The 22,653-nt window shown below is 39.2% G+C and overlaps 2 protein-coding genes and 1 long non-coding RNA gene across 7 annotated transcripts in view; 1 reads left to right on the top strand and 2 right to left on the bottom strand.

The window, feature by feature from the left end:
• ttbk1 (tau tubulin kinase 1) overlaps positions 1-7,574 on the bottom strand; it is a 159,917-nt gene extending 152,343 nt beyond the window's left edge. The window contains exon 1 of one of the 2 annotated variants that reach the window (XM_016991760.2): positions 7,436-7,574. The gene's annotated coding sequence lies outside the window, so the exon portion shown is untranslated. The remainder of the gene's footprint in view (positions 1-7,435) is intronic. The other variant, XM_062971131.1, reaches the window with a different exon arrangement.
• LOC134296375 (uncharacterized) overlaps positions 7,516-22,653 on the top strand; it is a 36,295-nt gene continuing 21,157 nt past the window's right edge. The window contains exon 1 of the long non-coding RNA XR_010003100.1: positions 7,516-7,649. This is a non-coding gene — a long non-coding RNA (uncharacterized LOC134296375). The remainder of the gene's footprint in view (positions 7,650-22,653) is intronic.
• Positions 14,260-22,653, bottom strand: part of LOC100561099 (cullin-9) — a 78,163-nt gene continuing 69,769 nt past the window's right edge. For all 4 annotated transcript variants that reach the window (XM_016991761.2, XM_008104907.3, XM_008104908.3 and 1 more), the window contains exons 35-41: positions 22,251-22,344; positions 21,718-21,792; positions 20,011-20,121; positions 18,223-18,340; positions 16,446-16,579; positions 16,214-16,305; positions 14,260-15,680 (exon numbers count right to left, since the gene is read on the bottom strand). In XM_016991761.2, coding sequence (XP_016847250.2) covers positions 15,476-15,680; positions 16,214-16,305; positions 16,446-16,579; positions 18,223-18,340; positions 20,011-20,121; positions 21,718-21,792; positions 22,251-22,344 — 829 coding nt within the window. In that variant the 3' untranslated portion in view covers positions 14,260-15,475. The remainder of the gene's footprint in view (positions 15,681-16,213; positions 16,306-16,445; positions 16,580-18,222; positions 18,341-20,010; positions 20,122-21,717; positions 21,793-22,250; positions 22,345-22,653) is intronic.

Genomic DNA, 22,653 nt, shown 5'->3' with positions numbered 1-22,653 from the left:
AGACTCTGCTTTGCTTCTACTTCAATCCCTTCTGTTTCATATTCCATCTGTTTCCTGCTTCAAAAGATACTCTTACTTTTTGTCTCTACTTGCATTTCCGGCTCCTACTTCATTACTTGTCTTCCTTAGATTTCGATTCCTTCCCTGCTGCTCCATGCTAATTCTAGCTGTGATCCTCATCCAAGCCTCATCTGAAAGTATTCCTTGGATCAGTTCCTGAAATGTACCCTGGCTTTGCCTCTGTTACATATGTTCATTTCCTGTCTGATGGTTCCCCTGTCGTTCAAAATTATGATTGAGTCTTCAAATAAAAGTAATTTTTTAAAAATCTACAAAAAGGAACATGTTTACTTCATGCTTTTATCAACCCTCACCCTGATAAACTTTAAAACGGTCAGTTTTCTTGCAGTATATTACAGGCAACATAACAAGGATATGAGATATACATGTTACCACAGCTCTGCATTACAAGACCGTAACACAAAAATAAATATAACTGCAAAGTCCACAATATTAAGTAATCCATTCATAACTGAGTCTGTGGTTTTTATCAAGTAATTTTACTGGGATGATTTTTAAAGCTCTTTAAAAATCAGTCCTAGGAAAACAGTCCTTGTATCTTAGTTAGGAAAAAAGTGGCACCTCAAAGTCTGATCTAAATGTCTCATTTACAGTAGTTAGTTTAGTTAATGGTTGTTCTCTCAGTTCAAGGAATACCATCCTCACAGGTTATTTATTAGATTATCTCCTAACTACAGAATGTGAGGTGCACACTTTCTGACCCAGAGTGTCTCTGAAGTGTCATTTGAATCCTCTTGGATGTTCCCTCTATAAAATAGTGGAATCAAAGCTTGATAGTAAATCTATACTTTGTGCACAGAAGATCTCAGAAACAATTTTTGGCATCTGCAGTTAAAGTGATTGGATAATTTAATATGGTTCATAGAATGTAAGTGTAACATTCAGAAGCAAACAACATTACAATTTAGAAGTGTTCTTCAGAACTGCTTCATGCAAGCAAAGTTCTAGCTGAATTAATTGCCAGCGATCCTATCATTTCTAGTCTTCAGCTTTATTTGTGGAGAAGGCAACGATTGTGGCCCAACTTGGGCAGCTATTTGAATATAAAACACATCTCCTGAAGTGGAAGGTTTTTTTCTTTCCTTAAAGGTGACAATTGTCACGGAGTAAAGGGCTTGAAACTTATAAACATAAGAAATCTTATGGCTATGTCACATATATTGTGAAATTTATAACTAAGAAAAATGAATGAATAAGACTGAGCAAAAAATCCAACACAAATAAGCTTTGGAAATTCCTATCCGAATTATTTCAGTCATTTAAAAATATGCAGAGTTCACTGCGTGTGATTTTGTGCATTAAACGAATCAGCAATAAGCTGATGGAGATGCACTTCAAATCACTCACAAATCTAGATTGTGCATTTTGCAAGAGCAAGATTCAAGATAGGTAGTACTGTATATCTAGTGTTAACAAACTCTTCAGTCAACCACTACTAAACAATTAGTACTGTTTTGTAACTGAAAGTTTGGTGGGAGGGGACAAATTGTATGCTACAAATTCCATAATTCTAACCCTTTGGGCTATAAAAATGTTTGAAAATGAATCAGCAATAACTGTAAAAATCAAGAATAAAGATTCCAGAAGTTGGACTACAGCTTCAGTATTTGTGTCCTTTTCCACAACCAGCAAGATCACAAGTAATGGAAAATAGTGAGAAACTTAGTAATTATAAGAAAAATTATGAACATTTATTCATTTGCTGACTTTGTCTAAGTGGGCTAATCTAGACATGACTTAAGAAATGAATCTCTCATCTTGAGAAGGGAAAAAATAGCAGCTTCAAATATTTCTCAAGTTTACAGAGTAATGCTGACAAAAGATTAACTGTTTCCCAATTTAATCTTCCCACCCCAAATATTGTTATTAGTTTCACAGGAGTGGAGGAAAGGACTTATATGGGGCATTGTTCTCTACACGTGCAGCAGCACAGGAGAAACCTTCAATTGGGACATGATACTGGAACAATGGATGTAATCCCTACTCCAACATAATTTCCTCAATCATCTTCACTTTGGGCTTAGGATGCAACATTAAGGTTTATTAGAGTGGAATTTAAATTTTCTCTTAACTTTCTGGCATGGCCAACCTTCACATGACAAGATGTGAAAAAAAATCTCTTTGTATTTCAGTCCCCAACTGTTGAAAGACTGGTGCACATCAGCAACACAATATAAGCTAAGAGACTTATTAACATATTTTCAGAGTTTACCTCTCTTCTGGATTCTAACTGAATATTACTATTCAATAATGAGACAAACAGAAATATAAAATGTTTTGACAAAGGGGCCACCATCAGCAGCACCAAAAACACTGACCACTGTTAACAGAATGACAAAAAATGGCCACAAAACATATTTGTGCTTTTTTGTTGCTGTTGTGTGCCTTCATGTTGTTTCTGACTCATGGGGGGTTTTTTTGTTGTTGTTGTTTCTTTCGTGTCAGGAGCAACTTGAGAAACTGCAAGTCGCTTCTGGTGTGAGAGAATTGGCTGTCTGCAAGGACGTTGCCCAGGAGACACCTGGATGTTTTGATGTTTTTACCATCCTTGTTGGAGGCTTCTCTCATGTCCCCGCATGGAGCTGGAGCTGATAGAGGGAGCTCATCCGTGCTCTCCCCGGGTGGGATTCGAACCTGGCAGCCTTCAGGTCAGCAACTCAACCTTCAAATCACAAGGCTTTAAACCACTACGCCACCGGGAGCTCCCTGACTCAAGGGGATTTTAAGGCAAACCTATAACATTTTTTCCTAGTAAGATTTCTTCAGATGGGGTTTGCCTTTGCCTTCCTCTGAGGCTGAGAGAGTGAGTTTTCATAGCTGAGCGTGGATTCAAAAGCTGGTCTCCAAAGTTATAGCCCAACGCTCAAAGTGTTACCCCACACAGGCTCTTAGAACAGCACAATTCCAGTTCCACACAACCCAGGAGACAGGTTAATGAGTGATGCTTTAAATGCTGTTGGAACTACACCTCTCAACAACCCTAACAAACATAGCCAAGGATGGAAACCAGAGATTTACAGTTCAAAAATTCTCATTCCAAGTTCAATCTGCTTCCTCACAGACTGCCAAATACTGAATTGAAGATCAACTGTTAATCAATTCTTTTAACGGGTCCTTCAATAGTCCATGCTTCACTCCATATTGATTATTAGGTCAATCCAGGGAAGAGGTTCTATATAACTTCAACTATGAGATGTCCCTGGCTATTACTACCAAGAACTCAAGAAGCCCAGTAAAACTCCATTACACAATGTCAACTCAGAACTAGAAATTAAGTTAAAGCAACTTAAGCAAAGAAATCTAGCCATACCCACTAAGAAAACCTATAGAAATCTCCACTTTTAAAGAATTTAGATACAAACTAGAAGAACTGTTCCTAAGTTTTGCTTCTCTGAACAGAATTCAGGCCCATATGGTTGGATCTAGACTTAAGTCACAGCTAGTCTAGAAACAATGGGATGAATGGGACTAAATTTAGCTGTATTCGGGCTTAATTTGGTTTTAAGATCTGCTGGAGGAGATCTTCCATCATTCCATCTATCAGTCAAAGGATCTCCAAATAAGAATGCTGAACAGGAGTCTGGGGTTGAGACTGTGGAAATTTGATGACAGTACCAAATTGGATAGAATATTAGTATGGCTGCCACACAAAGTATGATCTTAAATAAGATCTTCTATAAACCAACAGTGTGTATTTGTTCAAGAAATTACCATTTCAAATGCACAATTTCTTCTCTCAAACCTTGCAGCCAATTCTACTAGCATCCTTAAGTTTGTTCTAAGACTTCATCTCTTGACACCAAAAGCTCTTCAAAAAGGTATTTTGCCTATTTTTAATATATGTTTACCAGTGAAAATAATTCAAAGAAAGATCAAATTTCATAGTTTTAGCTATTTTAATTAAGTTTTTGATATATAATAAATTGTGGACTAAATGAAACTAACCAGTAAAAATTGTCATATGTTGGACTGGATCCAGATTTAAGTTAAGTTTAAAGTAGACTTGCAAGTAGAAATGGGGCATTGCTGATTTAGGTCCCACTGATTTTAATGGCCTACTATAAGTAAGTCTGGACTCAACTAAATTATTTTATATAAGGAGACAGGAAACAAAGTCATGTAACAAGATTGCAGTAAAAAGAATCTAAAGAAGAGCACATGAACTTCAGAAATTAATTCATATGGAAAAGAATCTACCTCTACTCCTCCTACACAGCAGAGTTGTATCTTCAATGCCTACTGGAATCTTAAATAAACACTTGTTGAAATTTATTCTGCACAGCAATCAGTAAATTCTACTTTGATAAGCTAGGTCAAAACTTCTGTTATCATGGTGACATAACTTTTTTGATCAAACTCCCAATTGCTGAGGCAAGCACACAAAAGTGGTAATAAGCCCCTAGCACAAACCATTCATATAATAACCAAATGGATAAATAAAAAGACTTAAGCATTGAATTAGGATGCTCAAGGAACCCATTCAAAAGTTTCATTGTTACTAATGCTAAAAAGCATTAGAAACCTATAATTAGTGGGAAAGGACAAAATTACAATTTTCCAGGTTGTCAAAATTTTTCATCATGATCTGACATAACACAAACTGGGTTGGATAGATCATGACCTAGTCATGCAGTTACCAGATCATAAGGTATCTGACTCTCACAACAATGACATTCCTTAAACTAAAATCTGGAGAGAAAGCATGAAATCCAAAACTCAGAAAGTTAGATTGTGTATTGATACTCTCTTGGCACCTTACTCATAACAGGATATCAAGCAGGACGTGACAAATGAGAGACTATTCAAAACAGAGCTCTAAGAAAGATAATCCTAGAAATCTTAGAAGGCCAGCCTTTAATCGGTAGTATAAGTCATCTGATCTCTGTGGTAGAAGAGCCTGCAGTGATTTAAATACAAAGCAGTCAAAATAATTGGGGGGAGATGGCTTTGAATTTGTATAAGCCAGTAAAAGGCTGCAGAAGGTGTGAATTCTTCATTCTTAACATGTCCCTTCCTGAAGAGTTTCTTCTTCATGATAGTTTCAAATATTTATACCTTGCAAAAATTAGTTGTCTAGCCTACTTTTATTATCTCTCATTATAGGATTCTACACTATTATTCCATTTCAACCAACACTTTGGCCACCCAAGATAACCATTTGACTATTGCACACAATTTATTATTTCACCAAGACAAACAACATGCTGTTGGAAATTTCTACATTCTGTTCAGATTGAATTCTCCATCATTCCCTTTTGCCACATTCTCCTACCACCATCTCTGAATTTCCTGACACACGCATACCATTTACTAATCAGGATGCATTCATTCCTCTCATACTCCAGACCAGCTTAACAAAGTGTAACTAATTTAGCCTCATTTTACATCAGTGGTTCTCAACCTTTGGGCCTCCAAGTGTTTTGGACTTCAGCTCCCACACTTCCTAACAGCTGGGAGTTAAAGTCCAAAACACCTGGAGGCCCAAAGGTTGGGAACCATTGCTTTACATAGTCTTGTAGAGTTAGAAGTGGCATATTGTGTGATCTACTCTATTTCTCCACTTACACTATCCCATAAAGTGCTGTTAAAAGGTTCTATGCCTCATATATAATAAGTATATGCCATGACAAATTCCTCTCTCCATTTCCCAATGGCCAATCTTCAACCTTTCCTGAAACTTTAATGTTGCCTTTCAAATTAGTTCAATGTTGTGTTCTTTAGTACTGTTTATGTTATAGTGATTATTTATTTCACAGGCATATCTACAAATCTTCCTGAATTGAGATCTCCAGCCAGGGAGGTGAGCAGGTTGAAGATATGCGAACAGCAAAATTGCCATCATCACTCTTTTGTTGTTTGTGTGTTCCCGTTAATTCCATTTCCTACTTACGGCAACTTTAAAGTGTAGCAATCATGGGATTTTGTGTGTGTGTGGGGGGGGGGGGGTTAAAGTATGTGGCTCGCCCAGGGTTGCCCAGTGGATTTCCCTGGCTGGGTGGGAAACCAAAATCTGGACTGTAGTCATAGCTGGGGCCAAGGTTTTCTGGGGAACCGTCTAATCAAATGCACAGTGGAACATCCACATTTTTAGCTCTTTGCGAAAGGTGGTGGGTGCCAATTTGATCTCCCAGAGGCAGGGGGCTACCACCGAGAAGGCCCTGTCTCTTGTCCCCACCAGCCGCGCTTGTGACAAGGGTGGGAGCAAGAGGAGAGCCTCCCCAGAAGATCTTAGAGACTGCACCGGTTCATAGAGGAAGATGCGATCACAAAAATAGGTAGGTCCCAAATCGTTTAGGGCTTTATAGCTTCATACGGCTGTGTGGAAGGGCCCCAAGTCACCTATTGACCCCATGAATTCCATCATGTTTTCTTAGGCGAGGTGGTTTTGCCAGTACCTTCCTCCAAAATACTGCATAGCCTACACTTGGGTCTCCTTTGCCAGCGTTTCATCCAAGGACTAACCAGGGCAGACCGTACTTGGCTTCCAAGATGAGATGGAATGCACTCCTTTAAAATGTTCAAAGGACTCGTCTAAACCTGGCATGGGCCAATTTGGGGCCTCCAGGTGTTTTGGACTTCAATTCCCACCATTCCTAACAGCCTCAGGCCCTTTCCTTTTCCCTGAGGGGCTGAGGGGGGAAAAGAAGGGGCCTGAGGCTGTTAGGAGTGGTGGGAGCCTGATTTAGACTCATTGGGCCCAAGTTGGCCCATGCCTGGTGTAAAAGCACCCACTGAAAAAATAACAACCTGTCATGTTCTTTGCATCCACACCCAAAAACAATCCCATTCAAGGGCAGCCATATGAGCAACCCAACACTCCTCAAGAGGCAATAAATGTCAACCTCCCCTCCCTTTCCCGAGGGAGGGAGGACCCTGAGGCAGGCAGACAGGCAGGCCCGCCCTTGCGAGGCCCCGCCCCCTTCCCTCAGCCCTCTGCCCGCACTGCAGCTCGCTTAAAAGCTCGCCTCCTCCTTTGGCCCGGCCGCTTTCATTGCCTGCTCGCGAGTGGCCGAGCGGGACGTCAATCTTACCCCGGGGCGTCCTGGGAACTGGAGGAAAAAAGGGTGCAAGGGGAGACAAAAAATCCCTCATTCCTTTCCAGGCCTTGTCCTTGGAGGGCACTACAAGTCCCACAATGCACCGCTTGCCAAGCCCTTTTCCGCAGAGGAACCCTGACTGTCAAAAAATTTGACCGTTACAGAGGAGGAGGAGGAGAGGAGGAGGAGAGGAGGAGGGGGGGGGGTCTTGAAAATGCTACCATTCCAAATACAGATAAGTCCCAAAGTGGTGGGGAAGGGGCAGACTTGAAAACGCTGCCGCCGGCCCGCCCGCCCGCGCGCGCTGCCTCACTCACCTGCCGCAGCCGTTGGTGAGGGCGGCGCTCCCAGTCCCGTCAGTCAGTCAGCCAGTGAGCGCGGCACTGTCATGGGATGCTTCCCCGGTTCTGGCCTGGTCTTGCCCTTTCCCGGACCTGCCTCCGGCTGCGGGGGCCGCCCGGGGAGCATCCTCTCCCCCGCCTCCCAAGCTTGGCCTCCTCGGGAAGGAAGGGACCGCGGCGGCGGCAGAAGGTAAGAGGAGGAGGAGGGGGAGGCGCTGGCGGCGGGATACTCCCACAATGCACCGCGCGCCTAGCAGCAGCAGCATCAGCAGCATCAGACTGACATCAGCGCCAGCCGCAGCAGCAGCAACGCCGCCCCGCCCTGGCCTCGGGCGGCGCACGTGCGGGAGCGGCATCGGCGGCCTCTTGCCTGCACTCTTCATTCATTCCATTCATACCCACCCTGTGTCCTCATTACTCCAGAACCCATACACACGGCATATGTCTATCCAGCTCAGTGGTTCTCAGCCATCCTATTGCAACGCGACCCCTTGATGCAGTTCCTCATGTTGTGGTGACCCCAAAGTTCTAGCCCAGCTTACCTGTCCAAACGCATCTCTCTCTATGAGCCAATGGTTCCCAACCTTTTTTTTTTTTTTTTTTTAAACTAGGGACCACTTTGGCCAGGGACCAACATTAGTACCAAAAGGATTACAAATCAGTTTTTGGTCAACTTTAGATTCAGTTTGGTTATTTGAGGTGCTGATTCAGAAATGGCACCCATGGATTTGGCCATTTTATAGAAGGGGCATCATATTATATTGTATATAATGGGACTTGATCAGACACAGATTTTGCCATTTTATATAAGTGGCTCCGCTTATCTATGCCAGTGTATATACAGGGACTTAAGAACCTTCAGATTTTGTCATTTTATGATAATCTGACACCACTGGAGGCAATTTACAATAAGGATACAGTCAGCCCTTGATATCCACAGATTTCATCATCTCTGGCTTAAAAATAAAACAAATTCCAAACCTTGATTCTGGCATTTTATGTAAGGGCATCACTTTACTGCACCATTATAAATCATGGAACGTGAACATCCACAGGGGTCCTGGGACCAAACTCCAGCGGATACCAAGGGTCCACTGTACTTCATGGACAAGGCTAACTCCAGACAATTAGCCTTGCGGTCTATCTGTGTCACAAGATTTCTTCAAACATCCTGGAGAAAACAAGTGATAAAGCAGGCAAAGGAACTGTATCCCACAGAATGACTCCAGCAGTATCCAATGCCCATAGAGAGGCTAGTGGGTATTAGTACATTAGCACCATGTTTAAATGATCCTTAAGTCAGGAGAAAAGTGTCATCACTTCTGTACTGAGAAGAGACCACTGGAGACCTAATCTAGGACCCCTGCGATTTCGTGACTTTTCTCATTACCCCACAAACAGCTCCTCTGACAGCACTTAAGTAGCAAAGCTGATCCCTCCAATTTATTTGATACCTTTAGGTGGGTAAGTCTTTTCCTCACACTTCCCTGAGTGCACAGAATTGAAAATTTGTATTGGAGCTACCCATTCACACATCTAAAATCTATGTATAATGTAGAAACTTAATGCAGTCTAAGAATACTATACGTATTCTGTCTTCCTGCTCATAAACAGGTCGCTTACCTGTAACTGTAGTTCTTCGAGTAGTCTTCTGTGAATTCACACCAACAACAACAACAACAATAATAAGCTTTATTTATATCCTGTCCCCCTCTCCTCGAAAGAACTTGGGGTGGCTTACAATAGAAAAAAACACAATGTATTCATAATAAACATACAATCAAATCAAACTTAAATCACACAATAATTAAAAGCATGAAACACATTAACATATTAATAAAATTCAGAATGGCATCACCGATGGACAAGGAGGTATATGACAGTTGAGATTAAAAGGATTACAAACCCGATCCTTCTTAAAACAATAAACCAGTTAGCATTTAAATCCTCCATTATTTAAATTGTGTTAGTCATTCTCAAAGGCCAGCTTCCATTGCCAAGTTTTTAATCTATATATATATAAATGTGATTTGCGTTTTCCCCATGGAGTAAACAACAAAACCACTGAACCAAATCACATCAAATTTGGCCACAAATGACATAGTCATCCAATCTATGTCTTTCAAACAAAAAAACCTAGAAAAATAAAGTCCAAATTAGAGGATGAGGAATAGCTATTGTCATACCACCAGAAGGCTCTCACCTGCTACCCTCTCCCTGCAAGGTTCTAAGGGGGCAGAGCTTAGTCTCAGCTCCTCCCAGCTTCGAAATGGCAGTTATTGTTGTCAGGATTTGTCAGTTAGTGTAGCACTGGAAGGAAGCATAGGAAGCTAGAAGGTGTGCAGAAATTCACATCATGTTGGATCTGTATTAACTGAAGTCATGTCTGAACTGTATTAATTCAAGTCACATCAGAATTGTATTCAAATTAGATTAAAAAGCATATAAGACAATGATACATAAAGTCATGTCAACATTGTATTAAAGTCAATGCAAAGATACATAGAATCTAGTCATGTCGGGACTTTATACTGTGTGGCAATAACTATCCAGAACTGAATAGACTTCAAAGATTTCCTTTCCTCACAGAGACTTTATAGTGGCAACCAAGAGGAAAAGAAGTTCAATTTGTCTATTAATAAAACATTTTGATTTGCCAAATACAGTCTCCGATCTGTTCTTTGTGCTATGGTGCCTTCCAGTTAATTTAGTTAAGCACGGACGCAGAACAGCCGGTCTCCCCCTGTCTACCAGTCAGAAGGGTAGGCCCCACCCTCTTAGGGCACGCCCCCACACTGTCTATAAAATACAGATTTTCTGATTTGAACTGGATTATATGGCAGTGTAGATTTGAGGCCCATCCACACAGCTATATAACCCAGAATGCCAAGGCCAAGATAATCTGCTTTGAACTGGATTATCTTGAGTCCACACTGCTTTATAATCCAGTTCAGTGTGGATTTTATACAGTTGTGTAGAAGGGGGCCTCATATAATCCAGTTCTAAGCAGATAATATAAGATTATAAATATAAAATATAAAAATTACTTTGATATAATAGAACAGAACATTAAAACATTCTAAAATCAGGACAGTGAATAAAGAACAATACTTAGAAGATAGGGAAATTACAAACAGGAAACAATCTGGGGCAGCTAACACCTCCCAACAAATTATTCCCCCAGGCAGGAAGCAACCAGGCTTTGAAGTTGCAGGGCCATTAAATGCTAATCATTCTGGCTAATTGCAGCATTCATACTTGCCTCCAACAGACAAGATTTCTTTCTCCCACCCTGGACATTATTCCACAGGGATATAAACCCCACTTGCAAGCTTTAGGAAACAACATATACTTTTTTTAAAAATATTTTTATTAAGAGAAGGTTTCAACTACATAAAAAGTGGGGGAGCATTGAAATACAAAAAACGTCTTCCGAAATCTTAGGAAGACTTTATTGGTTTAAGTACATAGTTATATTTTCTTTATCGATATTGTCTTTGCTGTATAGGTTCTCGTAGAATATCCTAAATTTGTCTAATATCTCTTTGTCTGTAACCACCAATTCGCTGCCTATTTCTATTTTTGAGATATGTTGTTGTCTTTTCTTCCTTATCCAACAGACAAGATTTCTTTCTCCCACTCTGGACATTATTCCACAGGGATATAAACCCCACTTGCAAGCATTAGGAAACAACATATATCACCGAGAAGGCCCTTTCCCTTGTCCATACCAACAGCGCTTGTGACAGTGGTGGAACCGTGAGAAGGGCCTCCCCAGTGTGGTGGATCTCAGGGCCTGAGGGAATTCATAGGGGAAAAACAGTCACGCATATAGTCTGGACCTGAACATTTTAGGGCTTTGTAGGTAATAGCCTTCACTTTAAATTGGGCCCAGAAACACACAGGCAACCAGTGGAACTGTTTTAACAGCGGGGCTATATGCTCCCTGTAGTGAGCTCCTGTTAGTAATCTGTCTGCTGCTCTTTGCACTAGTGAGGGAGGTCGGACAGCAGTAGTCATCCATTTCATTTTTGAGCTCAGGCTTATGTGGAACAGGCTACATGGTTATCAGTGTGTCAGGGTGGGAACCCATTTATGTTAGGCCCAGCACAACTATCAATGTCAATGTCTTAGGGACCTGGGACTTGGACTGGTGCATGCCTGGCATTCTGGGTACTTTGTAAGCGATGTGTCTCATGCCAACAAAGACCAATGATCCTGACAGCCGAGACACCACAGAAGCTGTGTTGGAGCAGCAAGAGCATGAACATCTGGACTTCGGTAGGCAGTGAGAGGGGGTTTTCTGCAAGGACTGCCCAGTGAGATGGCATTCAAGCACAATCAAGCCCATTTCAATTTCTGTCTCCTACTGTTGCAGAGGGATAACATTAGTGCCTGACTCCCTAGATTGAGGTTGTGTAGGATCCTCTTCAACCGCAGGCTGTTGGGAAGCCTGGGTTTGCTTTTCAGGAGGTTGCACTTTGACAAGTGGGGAAAGGCAAAGGTGGACAGTTTAGAATTTTGGAGAATTTTAGACTATGGAATTGTGTATAAGGGATGTATTGGTATTTGAAAATTACTGATAATGGCAAATAAACACAGGAAAGCAGGATTTAAATTCTAAAAAGAATAAATAAGCAGGGATGTTATCTGAGGATGTAATAAAAGTTAAAAACAAGAATGCCTGTTCTTTTAAGAGTTCCAAGTGGTTCTCATTCAATCTTTATTTTTTTTAAAGTTTATTTTCGGACTGAGCCAAGATGATAGGCAATTTAAGATCGTGGCCCAGAATGTATTCTGTTATTCATGAATTCCAGCCAAAGGAAGCATTTAAATTTTAAAATAATGGCAGCAACCCAAATGAATCTGGAAAACAAATAGAAATAAAAAAGAATTGCTCTGCAGTACGTTTTCTCTATTTGAAGTGTGGCCTAGTAGAAAGACTAGTGTGGTTGTTCTAGTCTTCAGATGACTTTCTGACAAGGCTCCACTGTTTCTAACTTACCATAAGCAAGATATTTTACTCTTTTCTGATTAACTGATCTTTACTGTGTTGTGTGCTTTCAAGTCATTTGTGACTTAGGACAACCCTAAGATGACCCTATCACAGATTTTTCTGGGTAACATTTTTTGTCTTTGCCTTTCTCCGAGGCTGAGAGAATAAAGCCTGCCGTAGATCACCCATTGGGGGCTTCTTTGGCCAAGAAGAGACTTGAACCCTGGCCTACAGAATTATTTTATTTAGTGTCAAAAGCATTGCATAAATAGATAAGTTTAAAACTGATAAAATAAAGGGATCACAAGCTGCTAGTTTTAGACCAAAAACGGGCAACAGCAACTGTATTATCTGTAGCTTTAAACAATCCTTCCTCTGTGTATGAGGCAGGCGTTGTGGACAAGTGTATAGATGCTGAGTTGTTTGTTCTGCTCCAGTCGCACAAGGTGGAAGTCTTCTAGGTTGTGCCATTTTGTCAGGTTGTCTTTTGATCTGCCAACTCCACTTCTGAGTCTGTTTAGGGACATCCAAGTTGTCCATTCTTGGTTTGCCCTTGTGGGAGGCCATGCTGTTGGGATTGCCTCATTTTTCTGTCTACAGGGATATTCTTGCTGTTTATAGAGAAGTGGTAGTTCTCATAAAAATTTTCATTGATTTAAGTCTACTGGGAGGAGGCTGATAGCCATACAGTGGATGGCTTTCACAATGTTATCTTATTTCTCTTGCAATTAGAAGCAACTTCCTGTCTCACATCAAGGGGGGGGGGGCAATGCCAGCTAGCTTATAGAGTATATCAACAGGTGTAGGTTTAAGGCCTCACCACTATAGCATGCTAGCTCTAGCTACTTGTAAATATTTTAAACTAAGGTGCTACTTTTCAGCTTTAGGTTTACTTTGTTACCTTTTGACACTTCATCCCCTATCCAAGATTTATTAATGTTCTCATCTGTTCAACACATTATACATCTCCATCCTGATATATTTAGAAGGCTTACTTTATTTATAGTTCTTGCATTGCGATGAGCTGAAAAATAGTACAATTCGCGCACTGAAAAGATGAGTGTGTTACTGGTAAGTTTAGCGAGAGAGGAAATTTAGTTGTCAAAGGCTTTCATGGCCAGAATCACAGGGTTGTTGTGTGTTTTCCAGGCTGTATGACCAAGTTACATTAAGTATTCTCTCCTGACGTTTCGCCCACATCTATGGCAGGCATCCTCAGAGGTTGTGAGGTAACCTCTGAGGATGCCTGCCATAGATGTGGGCGAAACATCAGGAGAGAATACTTATGGAACATGGCCATACAGCCCGGAAAACACACAACCCAGAAGAAATTTAGGTTTAGAGCTATGGGACACAGGAAAGAAGAGTACAGAAAAACTCCATTTACCACACCTGAATTAAAACCGTAAAAGTCCACAATTAAAATAAATAGTGTGTGTGTGTATATATATATATTTCCTAGTTTCTTAAATAGCCCTGTAGAGAACTGTTTCAAGTTTCACAGAATATGGACTTTTTCTTGATTCTTCTTTAAAATTGAGACTGGAGTCTTAATGATATGCATGTTTGTAAGGACATACAGTAACTCTATATTTTCTCTGTAATGTCACATTAATACATGGCACTGCCCTCCTACATTCTGCTGCCACCAAACCACAAAATCAAGCTGTGATAGGAAAACTGAAATACATACATGATGAAGCAGAAATGCTGCTTCGTTTGTAACATCTTTCTTGGCACTTAGAAAAAAGGTTTGGAAAGGTGCAAGAAGCAGGATAAAAGAAAACTACACAAAAGACAATAATAGAAGAAAAACGGTTTATTTAATTAACAAAAGATGTATAATCTTGTTCTTTCAGGATTCCTTTTCATTTTCAAGAAAAGATAAAGCATAATCTGAACATTTTCAGCTTCTGCATATATATATATATATTTATATTATATATACGAACTTTTGAACCTCTACATCCTGAAGAATTCCCATCTACAAGAAGAGAAAACAATGATTCCAATGACAAAGGAACCAAAAAAGGTACAGAAAACTTGCCTCTTGATGAAAGAGATGCACATATAACCATGTCCGTTCAGAGCAATGACAACCCAAAGAACTACATGTCACTTCAAGAGCAGGACACATTTGCTCAGTTTGGGACATTTTGTTTTAAGAATTTCATTAGCGCTCATTTCCAAACATTAATGACCTAAATCTTCTAATTTGCTCTCTCTGCAGCTTGAAAGACCCCTGTGCACTCAAGTCCAGTAGAGTGCTTTATACTGCAGTTAAATTAAAAGCATTGCTCTTAGTTTCCAAACTTGTGGTGGAACACAAATTAAAATTTCTCTTGCAGACAAAAATCCATAAGAGATTTGATGTGTTATGTGCACACGTGCATTGGTATTTCCATCTATTTGCTTGATGGAATATTACTACTGGAAAATAAAAATCACTGACTAAAGCATAATGGTGTATTGTTACTTTCGTGGTATTTTTATCATTGCTAGGCAAGATTATTAAATCAACTAAATTTTGCCAAGGTGGGGTTTCTGCATAATAGTAGCAAATGGGCAATAAGGTACAGAGAGTACAGGCAAGAATGGTGTGTAAGCTTTCTTTCAAACACACCAGTGACATGTGACACTCCCTTAATCTCTCTAGGCCTGTAGTGGAGTAAAGCCTCCCTCTATGGTCTTACTCTCCAAGATGTAAAAAAAAAAAATCACACAGGTCTCAATGACTGCTTCTTCTCCAAAGAACTCATGTAAGTTCACATGTAACTAGGCACAGCAGCCTTGTGAATTTTGACAGAAATCACAAGGTAGCCATCTCAAAAAGTAAACTGCCCTTCCTGTAAACGTACATGCAACTTCCTCCCACCTTACTGAAACCTAGTCTTCTCTCTGCTGGTTTTGACCTTGGCAAAAGCAGAGTACAAAATGCAGCAGGAACAGGGCTATCAGTGACAGACATTTTCTTCCAGAATTCATTTTGGTGAATTTGAACTGTCAGAAGGCTAACTCTACTAATAAACATCATCTTCATCTTCAAAGAAGAACGAATCCCTCTCTAGATTTTCTGATTCATCATCATAGGAAATATTGTCGTCATCAAGATCTTCATCATCATACTCCGGTTGCCAGTCAGGGACATACTCCTCATCTTCGTCATCATCCTCCTCTTTGCCATCATCTGTGTCAGGTGAATCTGATGCCTCCTCAAAAACCAGTCTGTGAAAAAAAAAAATACATTTAGTGGCCAGCACATGTTATAATTTTCATCTGCTGCTTCATTTGTGATCTGATGTCAGATAATTCTAACCCCATTACAATCAAGGTTTCAACCTTCACAGTAACAGCCCAAAAAATCCACTGCAAATTCCTAATTACATCACTAGTGGGCTGCAAACAGGATAAGTTGTTGTAGCTAGTTTGACATTTTATCCAATAACTTATTATTTTGTTCCTGCATCTTTTTAAAAATCCCCTTTGAGATTCCTTTGTTTAATGTAAATATGTTAGTAGTATCCTGCATTATCAAAATGTTTTTAATGAATGTTGCATACAGACAAATAAACTTGATGATAATGGATACAGAAGGAGCAAATGAATCCAGACACACAACAGGCCCAGGCAGCACAGGTTAAATATTTCAATTCACCATGCCCTCACTCTAGATGTTACCTTGAGCCTTATTGCATCTCATTAGGAAAAAAAGCGATTGCTCGTTCTATTATCCTGGTCATCCATGAAATCAAACTCACTCTGTATAACCAGGAGTAGCATTAGGCACATTGGATAACTTCATCTCCCTCTGTTCAGAGCCTTGTCGTGTCTGAAATCCCACCCGGAAATCCTGCCATGCAAAAAGAAAGGTCAAAATGTTGGCACCAAAGCCTAGTCCTCTAAACAAAATACACCAATTAAGAATCCAAGAATCTAGATGTGCGTTTCTGCTATCATTTTTTTATTGTGCTGGAAAAATATAGTAATCACCTGGGTAGCATGTTGCAAAATTGCAAGAAGTCGTTCTTGGATCCTGCGTACCAACTCTAGACCAGTATTAAAATGCCCTGCTTTGAGCAGACGAATAGATGAAGCAAGATCTTGGCACTGCAACAATGTCTCTTCTGAAATAAAAGGCCAAAACAGCAATATTAGTCAGGCTTCAGACAAAGTAGAAACAACCACAAGTATAACTGAATCAGCTAACTCACAAATATTGCAGATAGGCAAGGAGGAGGTCTCATTTTTCCTCACATTGAATTCCAAAATAAATTTAGAAATGAAATGCAAAATAGTGTTCCAGTTTTTTTCTTCCTTTGTTATTGAGGACTTAGTTCCATTAATGGACAAAAAAAGAGTTCAAACTTCCATTTTTCACCTTGCCACTTGATCAACCTCCTCGTCTTGCTTGTTATGGAGTAGAAATCCTAGTGGTTATAATGGACTGTGGCAGAACTTGTAGAAGGGACTTGGTGGAAGAAACAAGCAGTACTGACAGTGGGTACATCCAGCCTCAATACATAAGGCACTTATTTAAAAAGCTATACCCTCAAGTGCAAAGAAGGACAGAACATGACTACTTTGCAATGTGTATTACAGCCACAGTTCCCAATGTCACACCATTTATATCCCATCTTTCTTCCAGCTTGGGAACAAAAGCAGCTTACTATGCAAGTTAAAAAATAGCTAGAATAATATATAGTACAAAGGATTTTTAAAATTCACCAATCTATCTAAAACATTAAATTTAAAATAGTTAAAAACAAAATCGAAACATAGTAAAACATAGTCATTAAAATATTTTATGTTGGAATCAATTAAAAGCTAATCAAGAGTGTAAAAGCTTAAAGTGTGTTTAAAGAAAAAGAACAGCAAAAAGAGAACAGAGAGTGGGCCAAACAAGGATATGTATTTTGGCATGCAGAACTCAAGCTGGAAACGTCTTGAAACTCCAGTAGTCTCCATCTTAAAACTTACTCTATGATAGCAGTACATATCCCACCTCCAATAAATACAAGCTTGAAAGATGGCTGGATACAGATTGATCATCCCTTATCTGGAATTACAAATTCTAAAATACTCAAAATCTTAAATGTCCAAATGCGTGACCAAGATAGTCACACCCTTGCTTTCTGATGGTTCACAATACACAAATTTTGTTTAATCAACAAAATTATTAAACATACTGTGTATAAAATTACCTTCAATCTGTGTGTAGTGTGTATCTGAAACATAAATTAATTTAATGTTTATTCTTGGGACCTATGCAAATAAAAGATTTCAAAATCTAAAAAGACCTGAAATCCAAAACACTTCTGGTTCCAAGCATTTCAGATAAGGGATAGTCAACCTGTATTATTATTAATACAGGTAGTTTATTCCAGCTGCATACTTTTTATAAAGGGCTTTTCACAGAACTATTTATTGCTTTTCAGACTAGAGTAAATTGGAAAAGCTGACCGTGAAATCATCATGGGATAAAGACCTGTGCAGGCCAAAGTTCAATCACAAAAAAATCTGAAGAAAAACAATACTTTGGTAGATTAAAAATTATGTAATCAAGCTTTTACATGCCACAGAGCTAAAATCCAGCCCAGGTATATGGATGGCAGTGATACAGTATGATGGCAATGAGGAAACACAGTTATCATCTCTCCCAGTAATCAGTGGTCTCTATTGGTCTCACTACCAGTATTCTATGACCCTATCTTTTAAAGTTAGTGCCAGTCACCTGCATGGCACCATCGCCTCAATTACTTTTACTAACCCAAAAGGATCTGCAAAGCATTGGTGTGCAGCTCTAGGTTTTCTGATTGCTGTTCCATGATATCCATCTTTTCAGTATCTTGATTATAGTAGCTGTAAACACAGGAGTAAGCCAGTACCTAAAAGAAGAGAATACATATCACACCACCATGTTATAGACTAGAGAGAGGAGTGGCAATAACTGCTCATCAGCCAATGAGGAGGAGATAGATGCCCATCCGAAATCTCTAGAAGTTTAGGGGGCACTTTAAAACAGATTTGAGCAGATGGGAGCTGCAGGGGGAAGGAAAAAAGGAAATCCTGTTATGTGACTTTGAATGTATTTATTTCTCTCTCTCTCTTTCTCTCTCTCACTCACACACACACTAAAAACAATGGCTAATTACTATTTCATAATGCTAGTCTAACTTTCTTTGCACTATGATGCAATCATAAATAGAAGGGAACATCCATTTATGGGATTGGGCAACCTAGAACTTGGAGTTTGTGACCCTCTTGAATGCTAAATTATTGTACAAATGGTTTGTCCTTAATCAGTTGCATTCGCATGGGTAATTTCTCTATATAGCCTCAGGGTTCAACTCACTTTTGGGTTCTCCATGTTCTTATAGCACTTTTAACTTCCTCCATGTTTATAAGTCTCACTTAGTGCACTTTGATCAGCCCACCCTTATGTTTTTATTGATGTGTTTTAACTTTGTCTTATTAATAGTTTGATTTTAATCGTATGTTTTAATTTTTCATTTGTGCGTTTTCGGTATTTGATGTTTTTGTATGTATACTCTTTTGCATTTGTAAGCCACCCTGAGTCCCTGCGGGGAGATAGAGGTGGGGTACAAATAATAAAATTATTATTATTATTATTATTATTATTATTATTATTATAAGTCAAATTGATTAGGACACTCGTATAACGGACAGTGTATCAATGAGAGATCATACATTTCACATTCAGTGCAATCTTCAACACCCTCTCCATAAAGCTGGGTAAGAATCCTCCATGAAACTCTGGGATGCTGCTACCATTCAGTATGAACAGTACTAGGGTAGAGAGACGAATAGTTTGACTCTACAGGAGGCACTGGTTATTAACTGAAAGTAGGTGCATATTCTAGGACTCGTTTGAAATGTACAATCTGTAAAAAGGATCAACATAGGCTTGGTGTGACCATGCTAAAAACTGAAATGTTTCAAGGCTGCACTCATGACCCAACTGGACGTCCTAAGTGCTGGTTGCTGCCCAGAGTTGTTGTATACTTATAACTTCAACTCATTAGAATGGACTGTGTGGTGTTTTGTAGCATTTCTTTGAACGTAGCTGAACTCTTAGTTTCCCCTATAAATAAGCACAGGGAATACATTTACATGCCTTAGGAAGCTTATGATCACAGCTAGGTTGCAATGCATCTTTTCCCCAAAAGCCATCGCTCGTTTGATTAAAAAAATTCCAAAACAGTTTTGGTACCAATGCTTGACTCCTCTGAATATTTCAGAAAATTTTAAAACCTTTTGAAGTGGTTCTGGAATATAAGGGCATTTTCTGAACAAAAATGAAAAAATTGCAACAGAAGAGTATTGTTTGTTTATTTATTTATTTGATATACTGCTCTTCTCCCCCAGGGGCCCCCAGAGCGGTCTTACACAATGGCAGAATAAATGCCACATATAATACAACATGTAGTAAAAACCAAACATAAAACACAAATAAAAGTCAGTATCCAAATCAAATTAAAACAATTAATACACATGCATCACAGCTGTCTCCAAAATCTTTCTCTGAATTACTTACTTTTCGTGCCTGTTCCAGCATTTTGCAGGCATCAACAACAAATTTCAGCGTCCGGATTTGTGGCACATCACTGACAGTGGAAACTCTATTACGCAAGTTCATAGCAAATTCCTAAAATGGAAGATGACACAGTGATTTTTCCAGCTCTCTATTTTTTTCTGTTATTTGTGAATCTGTGCTATTTGCAGGTGCATGCAGTCTCTCAAGAAAGTGAGTGATTAGAAACTTACTATGGTCACCCAACTATCATCACTTCCGGAGAGCACTGTCTCACAGAATCAGAGTTGAAAGAGATCAAAAAGGCCATGCAGGCCAACCCCCTTTTGCCATGCAGGAACACACAATCAAAGCACTCCTGACTGATGGCCATCCAGCCTCTGTTTAGAAACCTCCAGAGAATGAGATTCCACTGCACTGCAAGGCAGCAAATTCTATTGTTGAACACTCATGCTCTCAGGAAGTTTTCCCCAATGTTTAGGTGGAATCTCTTTTCCTCCTATTTTTCAGCTCTGCTTGGCCAACTAAGCCAAATATTCTCGACACATAGACACAGAGTTCATATGACGTGAACAACTGCCTTGTCTGTAAAGCAAAGTGTTCTTCATAGTTCATTTCCGACATTAGTATTAAGCTCAGCTGCTTATGAATTTTCGTGTTCACTATGATTGGTATAACTTGATGAAGAGCACGAATCTATTGCTCTTCATAAAAAACTGACATAAAGAACTGCCTTGTTTGAAAAACAAATTGTTCTTCATAGTTTATTTCTAACATTAATATTAATTTCAGCTACTTATGAATGTTTGTGTCCATCATGATTGGTATAACTTGATGAAGAGCATGAATCTATTGTTTTTTGAAAGTTTTAAAACATCAACATGGATTAAATAAATTGTAAAATAGATGAGAAAAGTAGCTTCTTTATAAAGCGGCCTATAATAGCATATTATTTTTGAGTAAGGATCAGCTAATATCTATCCTCTAACACTGATAACACAGCCCAACACTAAAAAGGTTCTTTGTATCTTCGTTTTTAGACCTGTTCCTGGGGTTATCTGGGAAGAAGATTCAGATAATTGCACTGGATAGACCACATCGACTCTAATTTCTTAGATAATACGGTTTTCTATGGGCTTCATGAGACATTAGGTTCTTCATCAAAGATTTTCCCTATTTCATCACCACTGAAGTGGATTATATTGAAGGAAGTTTTTTCAGTACTGCATCTTTTCTAAAGGACCCTTCACAGTTTAAGCATCTGATATGATTGTTCTGAGGGAGAAAATGGTTAAGATTCATCCTACCAAGAGGAAGAAATAGTGGGAGAGCTGAATCCAAGTCTGAGAGATAAAATCCTTTACAGTGATCTTAAAGATCTTTTAACTTTAAGGAACATTAATTTTGGACATCCTTCCCACAAGGAAAAATTCTGCAAGAGACCTGATCTCCTGTAAAAAATATGTAGTCTATTGAGCTTGGACACATTTCATATTTTGGTCTCAAGAAGATTCAGTCTCAGCGTTCTGATTATGAACCAATCAATAATCCTTTCTAAAGGATCTTTTCTCACTGGATAAGGTGATGCCACATTACTAAGACTGTTATTTAATGTATTGATTTGAGCTAATTATGGCAGTATGGACTACAATGACCTAAAATGAAAAGAAACGGGTAGTGAGATGCAAAATCCAGGATAGGGATTCTCACCCTTGCTTGATGATGGAAAGTGCATCTTTCATTATAGTCTTGGAAACGCTTCTCCTGTCGTGCTGCTTTGCTCACCTGAGGGAAGGAAATGCAAAATAGTTACCTAATGGAAAACATGCATCACTGATTCCTTTTTAAATTTTTAAAGTACTCTTCATTTAGAATTGAGTCTAGAGCCCTGCACAGGCATGAGCACTCTAAATTACAAGTACAATGCCATTCTTTAAAAATTAGCAATAAAATTCAAGATGATTCAAGCAACAAACCATATGACCAGAGGAAAGAATATAATCAAATAATATCCTCTGGCAAATAGGAATGTATTGAACCTGGTGCAATAAAGATTGTAGTGTTGCCACCTATCTAATTTCCATGGGTGTTTAGGTGTTCTCCACCACAGAAATGTCCTTCTCATTGCTACACTTCTCCTACTTGTGAAACTTTGAGAAGGATCTCATTGAATGATTTAAATTAATGTACAGATCATAAGACAGAATGCCATCATGACTTGTGCTCTATAATCATATACTCACCATAGCAGAGCAGTTATAATAGTCTTTGTGGGTTGGTTTCCAAGGCTTCAAACAACGCCAGCAAAATCCATGGTTACATTTGGCACAAGTCATACTGCATGTAATGAAAATAATGACCATTAGTTTAACTTGATGCTATGGCAAGATACTTCATTCCTCATACCCACATGGTGAGACAGAAATCTCTGCCGTTACAAAAAACAGTTGCGGGTCTGTAGAACCTTTATCAATGCAATGACTGAAAATAGTGGTCAAATCCCAAGATTTTTAAAATAATAATATCCCATTCATACTGAACATAATTCAAGAAATCTATTTCCAGAAAGGCTTGTTTCTAAGATTTCAGCAGGGAAATTACTTCACATCATAAAAAAGAATTCCGTTCCACCACCCCAACCCAATT

This window comes from Anolis carolinensis, chromosome 1 (assembly GCF_035594765.1).
Source record: "Anolis carolinensis isolate JA03-04 chromosome 1, rAnoCar3.1.pri, whole genome shotgun sequence".
NCBI classification, from domain to species: domain Eukaryota; kingdom Metazoa; phylum Chordata; class Lepidosauria; order Squamata; family Dactyloidae; genus Anolis; species Anolis carolinensis.
Note: the sequence above shows the minus strand (reverse complement) of the source record. Positions and strands in the feature narration are given on the sequence as shown.